The following is an 18,344-nucleotide window of genomic DNA, read 5'->3' on the forward strand; positions in this document are numbered from 1 at the left end:
GGCATTTGTGAGGAAGGCATTACAGCGATTCCACATCCAGCTTCCAGAACTGTCAGCTACCTCAACCCGCTCCATGTCCTAGGAGTCCACAATCCACCTCCGTCTGGTCTTTAGCTACACCCTGTCCTTTGCTATGGGGCTGTGTGCTTTGTATTTGTTTCATGTTTGGGCCATGCTCTTCAGTCTGTGGTATGGAGATGTCCTCGAGTTCAGGCTCAGTATCTTAGCGCCTTCCTGTTTCATGGCCACAAGAAATTGCTGGCAACTCTGATAAAGGAGACCTTAGGAAAAAAACAAAAACAAAAAACAAAAAAAAACAAACCGAGAGCAAGGAGAAGCTCTTCCTCTGGAGGGGGGGATTGCTTTGTATGCCAGTCTCCATGAAAAGCAGCCTTGACACCGGTTCCACACTTGGAGTGAACTGAATTTTGAATGTGGGGGATATTGAGGTGTCCACCAGCTTGGCCCACTTGCAGGGGCTGGAACCAAACTTCTGTGACAGCAGAGTTCGCTTCCTGACAAGGGCCACTCCGCTGGCGTTCACTCCAACTAGGGTTTGCCATCCCATAAGGAGGCAGCATGCCAGGAAGCTGTCCAGAGCGCTCCAGTTCAAATCTCACTTGCGAAATGCAGCGTGCTACAGAGGGCTGTCTGATGGGAGGATCAGATATCACAGTGATATCACAGCACCGTGGGTGCTGAGCAGAGGAGGCATGTGCCGGATCTCAGATCCTCAGAACAATGTAGGACCAGAAGTCCTGGGATGGTCCCCAAGTTTCTCCCTCAGGTTAGAGGTTGTTCTTTCCGGGCAGTACTAGGGACTGAGGGCGAATCCTTCATAAAATCGAAGCTCTGCATTAAGGAGGAAAGGGCTTGTTATTCCTAGCGCACGGGACAGATGTGACGTTAACCTTCATACTACCATGACAGGGATCCTAGCATAAAATATGGGCAGCACTGTAAAGACTCCGTAGCAACCCACCCCACCACATACACCCATACTGAGGATTGTTTTAAATCTAGATACCTCGTGGCATATGGTCAACAACTGCTTCCAGTTGTTATCTTACCTTAAAACACATGTGGAGAAAAGGCAGGAAGATATGGCGGAGCCCCCTCTTATCCTCTCCACCCCAGGGGAAACCTGGATGTAATAGGACAGTTCGGACTGAGATAAACATATGGGTATAGAATCATGAGGCAGATCCGGAGAAGAACCAGAGACATCTGAGACAGAGAACTCGATATAATGAAGCAGTTCACCGAATGGATTGTGCAGCAGTTGTCTAAGGGAGCAATCAGAGAAAGGGCATCGCACAGGGACAGATGCAAGTTACATCCGCAAGGTAGGATGGTAAGGAACTGTATAAAAACCTCAGGGCTGGAAATGGCTCAAGCCTGAACTACTGAGTTAGATCCCTGGAACCCACGTGGCAGAAGGATGAAACAGACTCCTTGAAGTTGTTCCCTGGCCTCCGTGTGCCTATGACAGCATACACGTATACATCTAAATAGATAGATTAATACTTACTCATAAATAAAAGTGCTATGCAGAGGACCAGGCTTGGTTCATAGAACCATGTCAGGTGACCTATAAACATGTTATCTCCAGCTGCAAAGAGTTTAACACCCTTTTCCGGCACTCTTGCACATGTGTGTGCATGCATGCAAGCGTGCACATGTGTATGTGTGTGCACTCAAGCATGTACCACACACACAGTATACATACAGTTTAAAAAAATTTAATCTAAAAACACAACAAAATAACAGTCTCCAGTACTGCACCTTGTAAAATTCTTACTCTAAGTTAAATTGAGGTTTTCATTGTCCAACGATGATATAAGGTGACTGCGAAAGGACTTACCTTGATGTACTTGTCTAGCAGGAAACAAAATCCAGATCGAGGAGTGGACTGAGAGAAGCAAGGAAGTTTGCACACATGTTGGTTCACTAACACACCCAAATAATACATGAGAATAGTGACTAGTAGAGGCTTAAACCCAAAGCAAGCTAAAATATTACACTGTTATGCAGATGGTGAGGGAAGGTTATTTAAAGTCATTTTAGCTTTTAGGAATACAGCAGAAATAGTCGACTGTATATTGAAAATTGAGTATAATTGCCCAGTGAACAAAGATAACAGTGTCTCCCAAGTCACATGTATGTGTGGGGCAAGGGTGGGGTGAAATGTTCTAGCAGGTTCTCCACATGAGGAAAAGGAAGAAAACAGGTACAAAGCACAGAATATGTATGTGTGTGTTTATGTGTGTGTGTCTGTCTGTCTGTGTATACGTGTGTGTCTGTGTGTGTATGTCTGTCTGTCTGTGAGAGTAAAGGCTTAAACACTCCATTTTATAATAATTGAAGCTCTAATGACTAAGGTGGGATTTTCTTTTAATTAGCCACGTACCATTAAAGGCATAATATACTTACGATGAGACTTAGAAGTCCTATCTGCTTTGTAACTGAGTATCACCAAGATGAGAAGGCAGCATTGAGGGCTGTGGTTTCCTGTTTCAGGGATCAGAATTTCATCATTTAGGGATGGTTGGTCAGAAGGTGACGCACTGGAAGGGAGAACAGCCTAACACTTGCTGAGTTCTTCCTAAGTCATGAGTGGGGCCTACAAAGAAAACTAGGGAGCGTCAGAGAGAACAGGCGCCATGGGCTGTGGAAACTGAGACACCGGTGAACAGGGATGTGGCATGCCTGGATCCAGAAAAAGAGAAGGATGTTCAAGAGGAGACTCCAAAGTTAGAGAACACAGCCAGCAGGGTAAGCTGAGCAGAATGAGTATGGAAAAGCTGCCTTGGGACTGGGCTGTCAGAGGATAGATAGGAGGAAGGGGAAGGTCATCGGCCTCCTGGTAAGAGGCCTGGGGATTTAAATGAAAAGGAGGAACAAGAGTGGTGTTCTGTATCGGGAAACTCAGAACCTGGGATGTAGCTCAGTTAGCGTCTGGATCCAGCATACACAGAGCCCAGCCTTCTATCTCCAAGACCACATCAAACTGGGCATGGTGACACACAGGATCCTAGGACTCTGGAGGTAGAGGCAAGAGCATCAGAAGTTTAAGGGCATCTTCCAGTTCTAGTTCAGCCTGGGTTAGAGACTGTTTAAGCTCAAAGCCCAAGAGAAGGGCTGGAGAGAGGTGTGGTTGTTAAAGGCTAGTTTGTAATCAAAACCTAAGGAAAAATGGACAGATAGTCAATTATCAAGGAATTTGTCGTGCAGTAAGTGACAACTATATTTAAAAAGTAAAACCTCGCTGAGATGGGATCCTTAGGATGTAAGTTTCATAAGGACCCTGTACTGGCTGGTTTTATGTGTCAACTTGACACAGGCTAGAGTTATCACTGAGAAAGGAGCTTTAGCTGGGGAAGTGTCCCCATGAGATCCAGCTATGGGACATTTTCTCAATTAGTGATCAACGGCGGGGGGGGGGGGGTTGTGGGTGGCTGGTAGTCTTGGGTTCTATAAGAAAGCAGGCTGAGCAAGCCAGGGGAAGCAAGCCAGTAAGAAACATCCCTCCATGGTCTCTGCATCTGCTCCTGCTTCCTGACCTCCAGTCCTGACTTCCTTTGGTGATGAACAGCAATGTGGAAGGGTAAGCTGAATAAACCCTTTCCTCCCCAACTTGCTTCTTGGTCCTGATGTTTGTGCAGGAATAGAAACTCTGACTAAGACAGATCCATTGTCTCCAGGTGGCCTAGCATTCAACTTTTAAAAAGCCAAAGCTCTCATCTATACATGTATGAAGTTCTCTCTCTCTCTCTCTCTCATACACACATGAGAGAGAGAGAAAGAGAGAGAGATAACTCTAAGACCGTTTAAAAATACTAGAACTGCCAGTGGAGAAGGTGAAGGTACACGCTACACGCTGATCCTGGTATCTCTAAGGCTGCGGCAGTAGAATTGTGACCTTTAGGGCAAGACTCTGTCCCCACAAACTAATAGTGAAAAACCCAAGGTCATGAGCAGTATGGAGCTGTCCCCTGCTTCTGTGATCTTCTGACTGATCCTGTCCAGGTCCCCAGCCATTTCTCAGGACTGCCAGACGTATTTGCCTCGTGACCAGACAGCCATTCCAAGCCATGTCTGGGCTTGTCAGAACTTCATTTCCTGGCTTTTTAGATATGCATCTGTCTCTTCTCGTCAGCCATGTTTTCCCAGTTCACTGTACCCATGTCTCCTCTCCTCTCAGGCTGGCTTAAGGCGTGTTCAATACTGATGAAGGAAGATTCGAGCCAGCAGGTTCTTTCTTTCTTGTGATAGGGTCTCTCTGTGAAGCCCTGGCTGTCCTGGAACTCACTCTATAGACCAGGCTGGCCTCAAACTCAGAGATCCACCTGCCTCTGCCTCGAGTGCTGGGGTTAAAGGTGTGTGTCACCACCTTCATCAGTGAAGTTTCTGAATCTTCAAAGTGAAGGTCCAGCCAGGCAGTGAGGGCGCACGCCTTTAATCCCAGCACTTGGGAGGCAGAGGCAGGTGGATCTTTGAGTTTGAGGCCAGCCTGGTCTACAAAGTGAGTTCCAGGACAGCCAGGTCTACACAGAGAAACCCTGTATAGGAAAACAAAAGCAAAAACAAAAACAAAACAAAAAGCAAAGTGAAGATCCAGAGATGGTCAGTCACTGGGTAGATAAATGTCACCTGAATGTTGCTGATGGCAACACTATTACTACCCTTGTGATTATGTTTTACATATTCAATATAGTATAAAATAAAGAGTAAATGAATATAGTATTATTCATTTTCCTGGTGATTTATCAGTAACCTTAGAAGCTGCCGTGAGTCTGGAGGGTGAGCTGTAGAGTGTGGGACTAAGGTATTATATATATATATATATAAAACATATATATTTACATATATATTCATATATATTCACATATACATTCATATACATTCATATATATTCCCATATATCCATACATATTCATAGTTCTTCAGTCTAAATCCTCCTATATATTCATAGTTCTTCAGTCTAAATCCTCCTAGGATGCTACTGTCTTTTTTTTTAATATTTATTTTATTTGTATGTGTATGGGCATTTTGCCTATGTAAATGTTTGTGCACCACATGCCTGCGTGGTGCCCATGGAGGTCAAAAGATAGCATCAGACCCACTGGAGCTGGAGTTAGAGATGGTGTGAACCTCCATGTGGGTGCTGGGAACTCAACTCCAGCCCTCTACTTCTTGATCACAGGAAGAGACTTACTGGTTTCTCGGGTATAACGGACTCTATATCAAGCCAATAATCCTATCCTCTCCGTGGAGTTAGAAAAAACGAAGGTGTCTTTTTCTGCCCACGAGTCTCCCATGCAACAGGAAGGAGACATTCATTTTGTATTAAATACAATGTGTTGTCTAACCTGCTGTGTTGGCCACCTGGGCTATAGGCATAGACTTAACTCTTAGAAGCTGTACAGCTTGCAATGTCTGCAGCCCTTGTTCTTCAAATGCCTGAAGACTGAGCATTGTACATTCTTGGGAGGTTTAGAGAGCACATGGGAAAGCATCAGTTCCGAGAGTCCCAAGGTAATGCTGAGGTGCTCTGAGCAGGGGAAAGGACAGAAGCACCTCGTGAAAGCCCCACTGCCAAGCTTCCCGGAGGCCTCACCCAGGAGGTGACATTTATTATTCATTTTCCTGGTGATTTATCAGAATCTGCACCTTAGCTGTTTAGGTTCCAACCGTGATTTCATGAAGATACAAATAACAGATTCATTGTCAGAACCGGGCTTACCTTAACCAAGCTTACAAAACTAGAATGCTAGCTGACGTTTATACAGAGAAATATAGCTGGCTGATAAAGCATAAAATAGTAGCTTATTCTTTCCTGGTAGGCAAGCCTTCATAGGGAAACGGATCATAATCAGGTTATTTGGCGAATGTGAAATCAGAAAAAAAAGAAGAAGAAGGAGGAGAGAGAGAAGGAGGAGGAGGAGGAGGAGGAGGAGGAGGAGGAGGAGAAGAAGAAGAAGAAGAAGAAGAAGAAGAAGAAGAAGAAGAAGAAGAAGAAGAAGAAGAAGAAGAAGAAGAAGAGAAGAGGAAGAAGAAGGAGAGGAGGAGAAAGAAGAGGAGGAGGAGGAGGGGAAGAGGAAGAGGAGGAGGAGGAGGAGGAAGAAGAAGAAGAAGAAGAAGAAGTAGTAGTAGGAGGAGGAGGAGGAGGGGAGGAGAAAGAAGAGGAGGAGGAGAAGAGGAAGAGGAGGAGGAGGAAGAAGAAGAAGAAGAAGAAGGAGGAGGAGGAGGAGGAGGAGGAGGAGGAAGAAGAAGAAGAAGAAGAAGAAGAAGAAGAAGAAGAAGAAGAAGAAGAAGAAGAAGAAGAAGAAGAAGAAGAAGAAGAAGAAGAAGAAGAAGAGAACAGGAAGAAGAAGAGAGAAGGAGGAGGAGGAGGAGGAGGAGGAGGAGGAGGAGAAGGAGAAGAAGAAGAAGAAGAAGAAGAAGAAGAAGAAGAAGAAGAAGAAGAAGAAGAAGAAGAAGAAGAAGAAGAAGAAGAAGAAGAAGAAGAAGAAGAAGAAGAAGAAGAAGAAGAAGAAGAAGAAGAAGAGAAGAGGAAGAAGAAGAGAGAAGGAGAAGGAGGAGGAGGAGGAGAAGAAGAAGAAGAAGAAGAAGAAGAAGAAGAAGAAGAAGAAGAAGAAGAAGAAGAAGAAGAAGAAGAAGAAGAAGAAGAAGAAGAAGAAGAAGAAGAAGAGGAGGAGGAGGAGGAGAAAGAAGAAGAGAAAGAAGAAGAGAAAGAAGAGAGGAAAGAAAAGATGAATCACTTATTTCCTGGCGAAGGCTTAGAAAATACTCCACCACACACTAAGTTTAGCCCCACCAAACTTCTTTGAAGTCCCTTAGCTAAGGCTGCACGGCTTGATCTATCTCTGAGGAGGAACCTTCCCGGGCTTTACTTCATTTTTATGTCTCACAGCTAACAGAAGCCGGTGCCCACCAATCACCCCTCAAGTTGCAGTCTCCTCTGTAGATGGTAGCCTTTCTGCTGGTCCAGTGTCACCCCTTTTCTTCAAGTTTACAGTGTGAATCTCCATGGGAGTGATGCCTCGATGTCCTTACATGAACCATAGGAAAGTGTAACACCAATAAAGAAAGGCACATAGGGAACCTCAGCCACAGCAGGGCTTATCCATCACGCACACCCGCCCACCCTTCAACCCCCTCCCCGCTCACCCCGTGTTATTTTCCTGTACCGCACGTGGTCTTCTTCACACTTTCCTTTCAGTGTCCCAACCTAGTTTTCCAGAAGGTTTACCAGAACCATTCATGTAAAATAAACCACGACGCTGATGCAAGAGGAAGACAGTCCTAAAAATAAACATATTGGTGACAGAAGTTCCGGTTCGGTTTGTTTTTGTTTTGTTTTTCCCTTGTGTACTTATTTAGCCAAATACTGTTTGTCACAGAAGACTGGGCCTGTGTGGTTTTTTTTGTTAAGATCTAATAACACTGCACTGGGATTCTTCTAGGTCCATTGAGATAAATAACATCTAGAGAGGCCGAGTGGTGGGTGATGTAGGAGGCCATTTAACGTGGTACCTCATTCATCCACCACCCAAAAATACAACAGGTCTCATACATTTGAGACAAAGATGGCCCTTGCTTTAGTAGTAGTTGTCGTTGTTGTCATTGTTGTTGTTGTTAATTGTAAGGGTAACTGGAAAATGTGTGGCCATAGTGATGCTTCCTTTCCGGCCTCTCTGAGCCTTGTCCCTGCCCTGGCTATTCTGACGGTCTTTTCTCTGCTTTTTTTCTTGCACAGATACACACTGGCGGCTCAGGACCTGGTGATGCGTGCCCGAGGCGTCCTGAAGGACCGAGGGTGGCGGATATCGAATGACCGACTGGGCTCAGGAGATGACATTTCTGTATATGTCATTCCTTTAATACACGGGAACAAACTGTCATGAAAGTGACCCAGGGGACTAGGAGGACAGAAGGGAAGAGAACTGGGGTGCCTACGAGCAGGGCGGGACCGGGGAGTGCCTGGGCTGGATTCCAGGTGATGCATATTTTTCCCAGCCCAGATGGGGAGTTTGCTGCCAAAAGGCCTCTCTGGCGTTGCTTCCAGGTGATCCTTAGGTTTCCATTTCTTCTTTGGTAACAAGTCTGGACACTGAATAAGAGCCAAACACAAAGCCCGCTACTGAGTGTTCTATTTCTCTTGGTTTCGATGGTAGGGGCTCCTAGGCAGCGATTGCCTATTGCGGGCACAGGCATACATTTATTTATTTTATCTAGAATAGCAGCAGGGACAGCCATTTCAGGCGTAACTGGTGAAAGCCCCTGCTCAGCCCGTCAAGCTGCCAGCATCTCTCTGGGAGAAGAGCCACACTGAAAAGTTGAGGACCATGGCTCAGAATGTCTGAGCAGCCATCTTATTGTGCGTTCCAGTTATTTCAGGGATCCTGCCTGTCCTGTCTCATTCCTTCCCCTCTTTCCTGCCCCCTCTGTTTCTCTAAATTCTTTTGTGGTAATGGTGGTGTGAGGTAGAGACTTTTTTTTTTTTTTTGGACACTCCTCCTATCGTTCTCATTCCCCTCCAATGGGACTTTCCAAATTGTCACTGGACAGTTTCCAGATCAGAGACTAGCCCAATCTGGCTAGTCCCATGTTCGGTGCCCCATACACACCTATAGTTTTGTCCAGAGCAATGTCCCAGGTGACAGTTTGTCTTTGTTGTGTTTTCTCCCCAAATAGATATGTTTGCTTCAAAATGTGAGTGTTTCATTGGACCAACAGTTCCTGTGCTATCTCTAAGGTCCCGTCTGGAGGTTTAGCTGTGAGAGGCTGGGTTTTTTGTTTCTGGAGTGGGCAGTGCTCCCCCACCTTCTGTGTCCTGGAGACACATAGGAAGCAGCATCCAGTGCCGTAGCTCAGCAAGTTCTTGTACCCATCAGCTAACCATGCTTCATTAGGGAAGAGTGTGGGGCTCAGGCTCCTTGTTCGCTGTTCTCCAGGCCATGCCACAGGAGGTTTGAGTGTCACAGCTCAGCTAAGCAGTGACTACTCTCTTCCTGTCACCTTTGTGCAAGGGTATCTGGGATGACACTTGAATTAAAGTGAATTTGAATTGCAGTTGGTCATTGTGATGTCCCCCATTCCTCAAGGGAATCGCAGTGTAGAAACTTAAGAGCTGAGACCCCCTTCCTACTATGCATCTACTGGTGTGCATGCCTCAGTGGCACGCACATGGGCACATGGGCATAGTATCTGCCTACTGCTTCCTTACCGGGAAGAACAGCAAAGTCCAGTTTAAAGATCACTGCACAGCTGTCCTGCCCAGGGGCCTTCAGAGCTGCATCCAGTTGCTTAGTCCTGTTCCCATCGTCTTCCAAGATATTGGCTTTCTGACAACTTGGTATAATTCAGACATTTCCAACCCAAGAAAGGAACCAATGGTGTCATTTCCCTAAGATGCAATCCCAGCTCTTGTGTTTATGAGAATTCCTTCCCAGGGGAGAAGGGAGGGGCACTTCCTCCAGGCTGGTAAGCCATCCACATTCCTAGAATTGTAGATATTTTCTTAGGAACGGTCTGGTGCCTTCCTACTCAGGAACAAAGTCACCCTACTGTGTAGAGCCAGGGTCCAGCCCAGCAGGTGACACACTGTGAGTGTGTGCCAGCTCACTGCGGGAAGACTGGGCATCTGACCATGGATGCCTTTCCTTCAGGAAGTCTTCACCACCCCAGACGCCTTGGTGGGGAGTGTTCTGTGGTAACCATTTGCTTCCCTGGAAGAATATGACGCTGTAGAAAACTGTCCAGGCGTGCTACAGTCGCATGGTCCTCTTCCCACCGTCGCCCAGTTCTCAAAGTCACACACAAATGGGAAATTTGAGAAAGTGTTGAATTCTATGGAGGACACAGCTGCCTTCCTTGGGGGAGCATTTCCAGGTCCCCGATGCCTTTCGAATTTTTTGCTTTTCTGATCTCCCAGAGTCTCACCTTGACCCTCTCCAATCATATTTAAGCCACCAGAGTCAGAACTGGAGTGTAAATATCCTGTAGGTGCCGTGACAACATTCTCCCAATTCTTCCATTGTCGAACCAAATCTGAAAGACTCCAATTACCCTAAAACCTGGAGTCCTGCTGGTTTTAGCTGGAAAGGAATCCAGGAGTTCTCTTCCTGAAGATCTTAGTCACAAGCTAAAGCTCTGTGTGTGTTTGGGGGCTGGGGGGAGGGGGGAAGACTACAAATGAATCAGATAAATCAAAAGGTGGAAAAGTGATTCGTTAATGCCCACGGCAGATCTGCCCAGCACTGATATTGCTCTGTGCTTTGGGTTTAACTCTGTGTGGGCCTTATTGTTACCCCAGACTCCAAGTCACCCTGTCCCAGAACAGGATGGGTCTATGTAGCAAGTTGGCCCTTGGAGAATTCCTGGGAAGGCCAAAGGAACAACACACTCAGAATTCTGCAAAATGTATTTCGGTGTGTGTTTAGAAATCATGCGTGTCTGACTTCCAGCTGGACCCGCTTGCCCTCATAGCCTCAGAGGAAGCCCTGAGTGATGAAGAGCATCTTGCCCTCACAGCCTCAGAGGAAGCCCTGAGTGATGAAGAGCATTTGATTTCCCAGTTAAGTATTTATGGGTGTCTTGGGGGTTGTGTGGCTACTTCCTTTAATGAAAGGCTCGCTCAACCCTAAATCTCTTCTTCGCTCAGCCGGCATCTGCTCTTCTGACTCCTGGCACTTCCCTGAAGAGTGTGAACCCTGAAGTGTCTTCCTAAGTGACAACTAAAGCTTTGTTCTTCTAACACCAACAGTCACCACACAAAGGTGCGGGAGGGACCTGCTGGGGTTGTGTATGCCCAGTGACTGCCCTTTGTGGCTGGGAAGGAAGGTGACAGTTAGGCTGGACCAATAGGCAGCTGTCTGACTGGGACAAGCCAAAGAAGTCAGTGTTTCAGCTATTTTTCACAGTATTCGATTTTGACAGATTTGGGATGTTGAGTTTTTTTTTTTTTAATTCTTAGCATCTTACCTCTATGGGGCTACATGAAGCCAGCCATGTCTTCCCACCACTCTCCCCTGAAAGTCACTTTCTTGAAGGAAATCATGCCCCTAGATGGATATTGATGATCGAGAAGACTTAGAGACTCAGGAGCCAAATTTCAGTCAAGACCTTGGCCATTTGGGTAGGGAGTCCAGTACTCCCAGGACACTAGTTTGGAATCCTTTTGGGAAAGTGTCTAATTTGTTCTCATCTCCCCCTCCCCCATGCCCTTTCCTCATCTGCCTGTTTGCTTTATCTTTTTTTGAGGGAGCAAGTGGCGGAAGCTGTTGTGTGCAATTGTTTGAAGGTTTTCAGTTTTTCTTAAGTGAGCCAGGGTCTCTGATGCTTTCAGAGCGCGTTATGCTGTGATGAGATTCTGATTTCAGTGAGTCAGTACCTCCAGGACAGCTGGAGAAAGCAATGAAATTGTCTATGCAAGGAACAAATAGCCTGACCCTACCAGATCTAATAGAGTCGTAGGGCAGACTTCAGCCACAGGACAGGATTTTGTGTTGGGAGCTTATGAATGTCAGGGCTCATGAACACAGAGAAGTATTACAGCCTGCAGACCACAGCCCACCTCTCTGGGCAAACTTTGGGTGCTATGTAGCAATGTGGCGTCATGTGTGTGCGTGTGTGTGTGTGTGTGTGTGTGTGTGTGCACTGGAACTTTCAGAGGATGCTACATGGGCAGCCTGACTTCCTCTCTGAGCCTCGTGGCCCCTGTCAGATGTGATCGCCACCGCTCTTTCAAATTCATAATGTTATCTGTGTAAATAGCTTTGATATTTCTTTTCCATGTCTTAGGTGAAGTTTTGTTCATGTAACCACCAGGTACGAGGTGACCGAATAAAGCTATACACATACTGTTCAGTTGTCGTGTGCTGAAGATGGAGAACCTGGGTCCTCCATCTCTCCTCTCTCTCATTAGATGAGTATCTTGTGCGTGTTTAGGGGGTCCTGCCATTACTTCTTCATTCCTGATTCGCCTCTAATTTTTGTTGTTTCTTTGGAAACCCAAGGAGGCACCTATTAAGGATCATTTGTAAGAATATGTATATGGTGTTCTGGGTTTCCAAAAATTACCCTACATATAGTGAACTGAGAAGAATCTGCCTGGAGATTGGTTTCCGAACCACGTACCTTTATGCCTCGTGATTGTGAAACATTGACTTTTGTAAACCCCCCAAATGAAAACCTGTTTAGTAAAGGGGATATATTTTGTGTGTTTTGAAATTTAGGTGCAATGTCCCCTGGAAAAAGCTCAAGAACTGTATATGCTCAATGACGTTTTAAATAAAATACTATATATGTATATATAAATATGTATATAGGAAATCTTTAACAAAATGATTTTGGGTTTTTTGTTGTTTTTTTTTTTTTGTTTGTTTGTTTGTTTTTTGTTTTTGTCTTTTGTCTTCGAATTTGTTGTACAGTTTCTTCTTGGTGAATCTGGAGTGATGAGAGTATCGTGATTTACAACGTGGTCATCACTTGTTGAGTGCAGACTCAAAAATCAACTTCCAATCGGATTCTTCTTCATAGACATGGTGGGGAGGGCTCGTAGATTCCAGCCCTGCCGCAAGGGAAGCAGCTGTGGATGGAATATACAACCACACAAGAAGTTTCTAGAGGGGAAATCTATTCCTAAGAGTAACATTTTTCCTATTTGAGAATTCCATACAATGGATTTTAATCTTTCACTCCCCCACCCTTCCCCTTAGCTCCTCCCCCGACCCCTCCAGCATATCCACTCTCCATCTCCACACAGAACTCTGTATCTTTTATTCTTTTATTTTCTTTTATAAAGCTGATCTGTGCTGCTCGTATAGTCCCAGGTGTGGGGCCATCCACTGGAGCACAGTTGATCTGCCATTGGCCACACCCTTAAGGAAAACTGACTCTTCCTCCCTCAGAAGCTATCAGCTATCCATAGTTCCTTAGTTAGAGGTCCAGGCCTTGCAAACCCCTTCCTCCTCTATGCTAGAATGTTGCTGGCTTATTCCTGCCACAGCTGCTGTGAGCTTATGAACACAGGCTTCTGGTCACATCCAGAAGCAGCGGTTTAGATCCAATCCTCCCAGACTCCTGCTTCTTCCAATCTCTCTGCTCTCTCTTCCATGTTGGTCCTTTGGGAAGGGCTTGAGACATTGATGTCTCATTTGTGGCTGAGCTCCCAAGAGGTAGTCTTACCTGGAGATAGAATTAAGACTCCCCTTAATCATCAAAGCATCCCAAGTGCTCACAAAGACATAAAGCTGGGCATAAGGGTCCATGCCTGTATCCCAGCCCAGGATGGAGCTGACCAGAAGTTAAAGGTCACCCTCAGCTACGTGGCATGTCTGACTAGCCTGAGCTATGTAAAACTCTCTCTTTAAAAAAATAACTTGGGCTGGTGAGATGGCTCAGCAGGTAAGAGCACCCGACTGCTCTTCTGAAGGTCCTGAGTTCAAATCCCAGCAACCACATGGTGTCTCACAACCATCCATAATGAGATCTGACTCCCTCTTCTAGAGTGTCTGAAGACAGCTACAGTGTACTTACATATAATCAATAAATAAATCTAAAAAACAAAAAGAAAGAAAAAAATAACTTGCAAGCTGTTCCATCTTATAAAGATACTTTGACAAGTGGGGTAAAACATCAAAGGACATCCTTTCTGTTCAGTTTTAGGATCCAAGAAGTTAACGATAATCGAAAAAGTCAACACGGTGTTATTCTGCTGAGGGTATTTAACCAAGACCCCATTGGATGTCCAAAGACACACATAGCACTGAACTCTGGGATACATTCTTCCTTATGTACATATTTGGGAAGGAGTTTAGTTTACAAATTAAGAAAAATGGGCGTGGTGGATTGTTTTCAATTCTGGTACTTAGGAGGCTAAGACAGGATAATTGCAGGTCCTGGGCCAGTCTCAACTATACAGCGAGACCCAGTCTCAGAAGGAGTGGGATGAGGGCTGGAAAGATGGGTCTATGAGGTAAAATCCACATAAAGCATGAGTGTTTGAATTCAACTTCCCAAAATCCATATAGAAACACCCCGTAGCATGAGCATCTGTAACCACAATATGCACACCAAGAAATGGGAGGCAGAGCAAGGAGACTCCCCAGAAGCTAGTGGGCCATGCACAGCAGAAAACCTAGAGACCCTGTCCCAAAATAGGAAGCGATGACTGACACACCCCTGAGCCTACGTTGTAACACATCGATGTCTGTATTCACACCCATAAATAACACACATGTCATGAGGACACACACAAACATAAGCAATGGCAGAATAATAAAATGTAACAATTATTTTTAAAAACTGGTAAAAGTTATGAATTGCCCACTTCTGTAATTTTTCCATTTAATATTTTCAGGCCATTTTTTTCCATGTTCATTTTTTCATAATATTCCCAGTTACCTGAAGGTAACTGCAACTGTGGAAGGCAAAACACTGGATAAAGAGAGGCTATTGTATTGACTCACAAAAGAAAGTTTATTTTGGTTTTTTGAGAGGGGGACTTGTGTAGCCAAGGCTGGCCTTGAACTTGCTACATAACAGAAAATGAGAACTCCTTGTCCTCCTGCTCTGCCCACAGGCCTGCAACACTATGCCTGGCATTGAAAGGAGTGTAGGTTCTATAGCTTTAGTTCAGGAACAGAACTGTAACAATCACAAAGATTCTTTTTTTTTTTTTTTTTTTTTTTGAGGCAAGGTGTTACTATGTATCTTGGCTAGTCCAAAACTTGCTCTGTAGACCAGGCTGGCCTTGTACTCACAGAGATCTGCTTGTCTCTGCAGACTAAAGGTGTGTGCCACCACCCTCAGATCTGACCGTCAGCAGTACTGGAGGGATGAGGAATAGGTAAAAGAAAGTGGCCTTAAGAAAATACACCCGTGCCTGACAAATACAGAGGTAGATCCTCACAGCCTGCCATTGGTCTGAGCACAGGATCCCCAATGAAGGAGCTGGAGAAAGGACCCAAGGAGCTGAAGGGGTTAGCAGCCCCATAGGAGGAACAACAATATGAACTAACCAGCACCCCCAGAGCTCCCAGGGACTAAATCACCAACCAAAGTGTACACATGGTGGGACTCATGGCTCCAGCTGCATATGTAGCAGAGGATGGCCTAATCGGTCATCAGTGGGAGGAGAGGCCCTTGGTCCTGTGAAGGCTCTATGCCCCAGTGTAGGGAAATGCCAGGGCAAGGAAGGGGGTATGGGTGAGTTGGTGAACAGGGGGAGGTGAGAGGAGATAGGGGGGTTTTGGAGATGAAACCAGGAAAGAGGACAACATTTGAAATGTAAATAAAGAAAATATCTAATAAAAAAGAAAATATAATTGTAGCCAGGAAGTGGTGGTGCATGCTTTTAATCCCAGTACTTGGGAGGCAGAGGCAGGTGGATTTCTGAGCTCAAGGCCAGCCTGGTTGACAGAGTGAGTTCCAGGACAGCCAAGGCTATACAGAGAAACCCTATCTCGAAAAAAACAAAAGCAAGGGGGAGGGGGAGGGGAGGGGGAGGGGGAGGGGGAGGGGGAAGGGGAAGGGGAAGAGGAAAGGAAGAAGAAGAAGAAGAAGAAGAAGAAGAAGAAGAAGAAGAAGAAGAAGAAGAAGAAGAAGAAGAAGAAGAAGAAGAAGAAGAAGAAGAAGAAGAAGAAGAAGAAGAAGAAGAAGAAGAAGAAGAAGAAGAAGAAGAAGAAAGAAGAAGAAGAAGAAGAAGAAGATACACTTGTACACTTGTAAGTTGGGAAATAAGCCTCCACATGAAAAATGGAGGGGCCCATTTATCATAGAAATAGAAGTTGCCTGGAACCCAAGCTGGACTCTAGCAAGAGTCCTGCATGAGTGTGTGCTTGCTTCCTTCTTCCTGATACTGGAATCCAGGATCAGGATATTGATATTGGTAAGCCAGGAAAATGGCAACTGGCCACTGTGGAACCCTGGACCCAGGAGAGAAAACAGAGGTCTCTTACTTTCTGGTTATGACTAGGCATCTGAGAATATTACTTACAACCACTGGACTTTACAAGTGGTTCCTCTGTTCCCTGGGTGCTTGATTTGTGGTATTAAGACAATTTTTAAATCATGTATGGGGGGAAGGGGGTGCATGGCTCAGTGGTTAAGAGCACCAACTGCTTTTCCAGAGGTCCTGAGTTCAATTCACAGCAACCACATGGTGGTGGCTCACAACCATCTACAATGGGATCCGATGCACTCTTCTGGTGTGTCTGAAGAGAGCAACAGTGTGCTTACATACATTAAATAAATAAATCTAAATAAAAAATAAATCTTAAAAAAATCATATATGTGAGTCTGTTTGGTTTTTTTTTTTTTTAAGTAACTATGGCTCAAAAAGTTTCCATCATTTAAAAACCCTTGTCTACAAAGTATCTCAAATGTGCTGCCATGTTCCTTCAATTAAGCGACAAGCCAGAGACTGAGCTGCACATTCTAGGCCCTAGTCTTCCTTTTTGATGGCTTTTTCCATTGTTAGAGTCTTGCCGTGACGGCCGCTGCATTTTCCGTGTCTTGTCTTTTGCTTCTGACAGGACTGACCAGCCAGCTGACCTCCTTTGCTTTATTGATTCCAATTACACTACCCCAAAAAAGATCTAGAGTGTCACTGAGCAAAAGATGGGGACAGAGTGTCCTTGAGTATCTTCCAGAGACTGGGTCTGATCAGCCGGCTGGATGGAGGAGTCCAGAGACAAGGCTGTGGGAGGTCAAGGGAGGACCCAGACAACAGCACTTCCCTTAAAGGGCATGAGAGCGAACTTCTGCTTTAGGCTTGCAGATCTAGTTACTCTATGGTGACAGGGAATGGGCTCCTTCAGAAGATGTTGTTGGATAGCAGTGGAAGAAGATGCTGGATAGGAGTAGCAGAACAGACATGAGAGTGAGAGAAATATAAAGTCACAACCATGAAACACCCCACACCAAGTCACCACACACACTCAGGAAAGCGGTGTGCTTCATGACCAAGCATCTCTGATTTAAACCACAGAATTGTACAAACTGGCATTAATGATCCTAGCAATTTCCTATCCATCATCACTTCCCAGTGTTTGGTCAGAAAAAAAAAAAAAAAAAAAACGTAGGAAATATTTTGGAAGAATTGTGAAATCTCAGCTCATGTTCCAGATTTTGGAGGTGGGGGGGAGAAAAAAAACAAAATAAGTTTTTCCATTTCTTATAAACCTTAAAGTCAAATTAGAGAGCAACTGGCCAACCTGCCAGTTGTACAATAAAAGAAGGGAAAATTGCCAGGTGTGGTGGCACACGACTTTAATCCCAGCACTCAGGAGGCAGAGGCAGGGGGATCTCTGAGTTAGAGACAAGTCTGGTCTATAGAGTGAGTTCCAGGACAGCCAGACAGCCAGGGCTACACAGAGAAACCCTGTCTTAAAAAAAAAAAAAAAAACAGAAAGAAAATTAACAATATGGATGTTGCAAAATAAATATTTTCATTGGAATTACATATTAAAATACAATGCAGATATATTCACACATTTAAAGGTGAGACCATTATACTGTTTTTTTCCTCTAGGAATTGCTTCAGTGTATCTGAGAGGAGAGAGCTGAATAAGTTTACAGATAAAACAAGTTTGCAAGATTGGCCGTGCTGAAAAAAGTTCTGAAAACAGGATATGAAATGGCAGCCACATGTTTTTCATGTCTTTTCTGGACTACCATCTGCCAGGCCCACCAAACGATTATTTAGTTATTAGGCTATAGGCTAGCAAGCTTCTTCTGTAATGGGCCTATTAATTAATATTTTAGGATGTGTGGGGCCATTTGGACTCTGCCACAACGGCTCAGCTCAGCTGTCATTACTCAAAGGCCTTTGTGAAGTTCTGAGGCAGGAGATGTTGGTGGCAAGGGATTACAAAAACAAGCTTTAGACCTTGACAGAAAGAATTGACTTGTGAACAAACGACCCAATCTCTCCTATGAAACAAGTGAAGCCGAACGTATTAATAAACATTCACGGCCTAATGCGGAGGAAAAGCCAGGTAGATCCATAATCATTTATCTTGTCTTATTGAGTTATACATGAGGTAACTTATAAATGTGTTAGCTTTTGCTCCTTAGACTGTCCTCCAATCGGCTTTCAGATATACTGATAGTTGATGAGCCAGGGTTATGATTTTATGATAAGATTTTCTTCCACACTAACACAGCCTCTGTGGTATAATCTGCCACTATTTCTTTCTTTCTTTCTTTCTTTCTTTCTTTCTTTCTTTCTTTCTTTCTTTCTTTCTTTCTTTCTTTCTTCCTTCCTTCCTTCTTTCTTTCTTTCTTTCTTTTCTAATTTGGAACAAATAAGGTAACTCTTTGTTTGCCACATT

At 44.7% G+C, this 18,344-nt stretch overlaps 1 protein-coding gene across 1 annotated transcript in view; it reads left to right on the forward strand.

Annotated features, from left to right (window-relative positions):
* The window catches only part of Ppm1h (protein phosphatase, Mg2+/Mn2+ dependent 1H), a 273,399-nt gene extending 264,682 nt beyond the window's left edge, over positions 1 to 8,717 (forward strand). The window contains exon 10 of the mRNA XM_021174330.3: positions 7,763 to 8,717. Within this exon, the coding sequence (XP_021029989.1) occupies positions 7,763 to 7,910 (148 nt within the window). The 3' untranslated portion in view covers positions 7,911 to 8,717. The remainder of the gene's footprint in view (positions 1 to 7,762) is intronic.
* The last annotated feature ends 9,627 nt before the right edge of the window (positions 8,718 to 18,344 follow it).

The sequence above is a fragment of the Mus caroli genome, unplaced genomic scaffold, assembly GCF_978045245.1.
Source record: "Mus caroli unplaced genomic scaffold, Mus_caroli_1 scaffold_9, whole genome shotgun sequence".
NCBI lineage: Eukaryota > Metazoa > Chordata > Mammalia > Rodentia > Muridae > Mus > Mus caroli.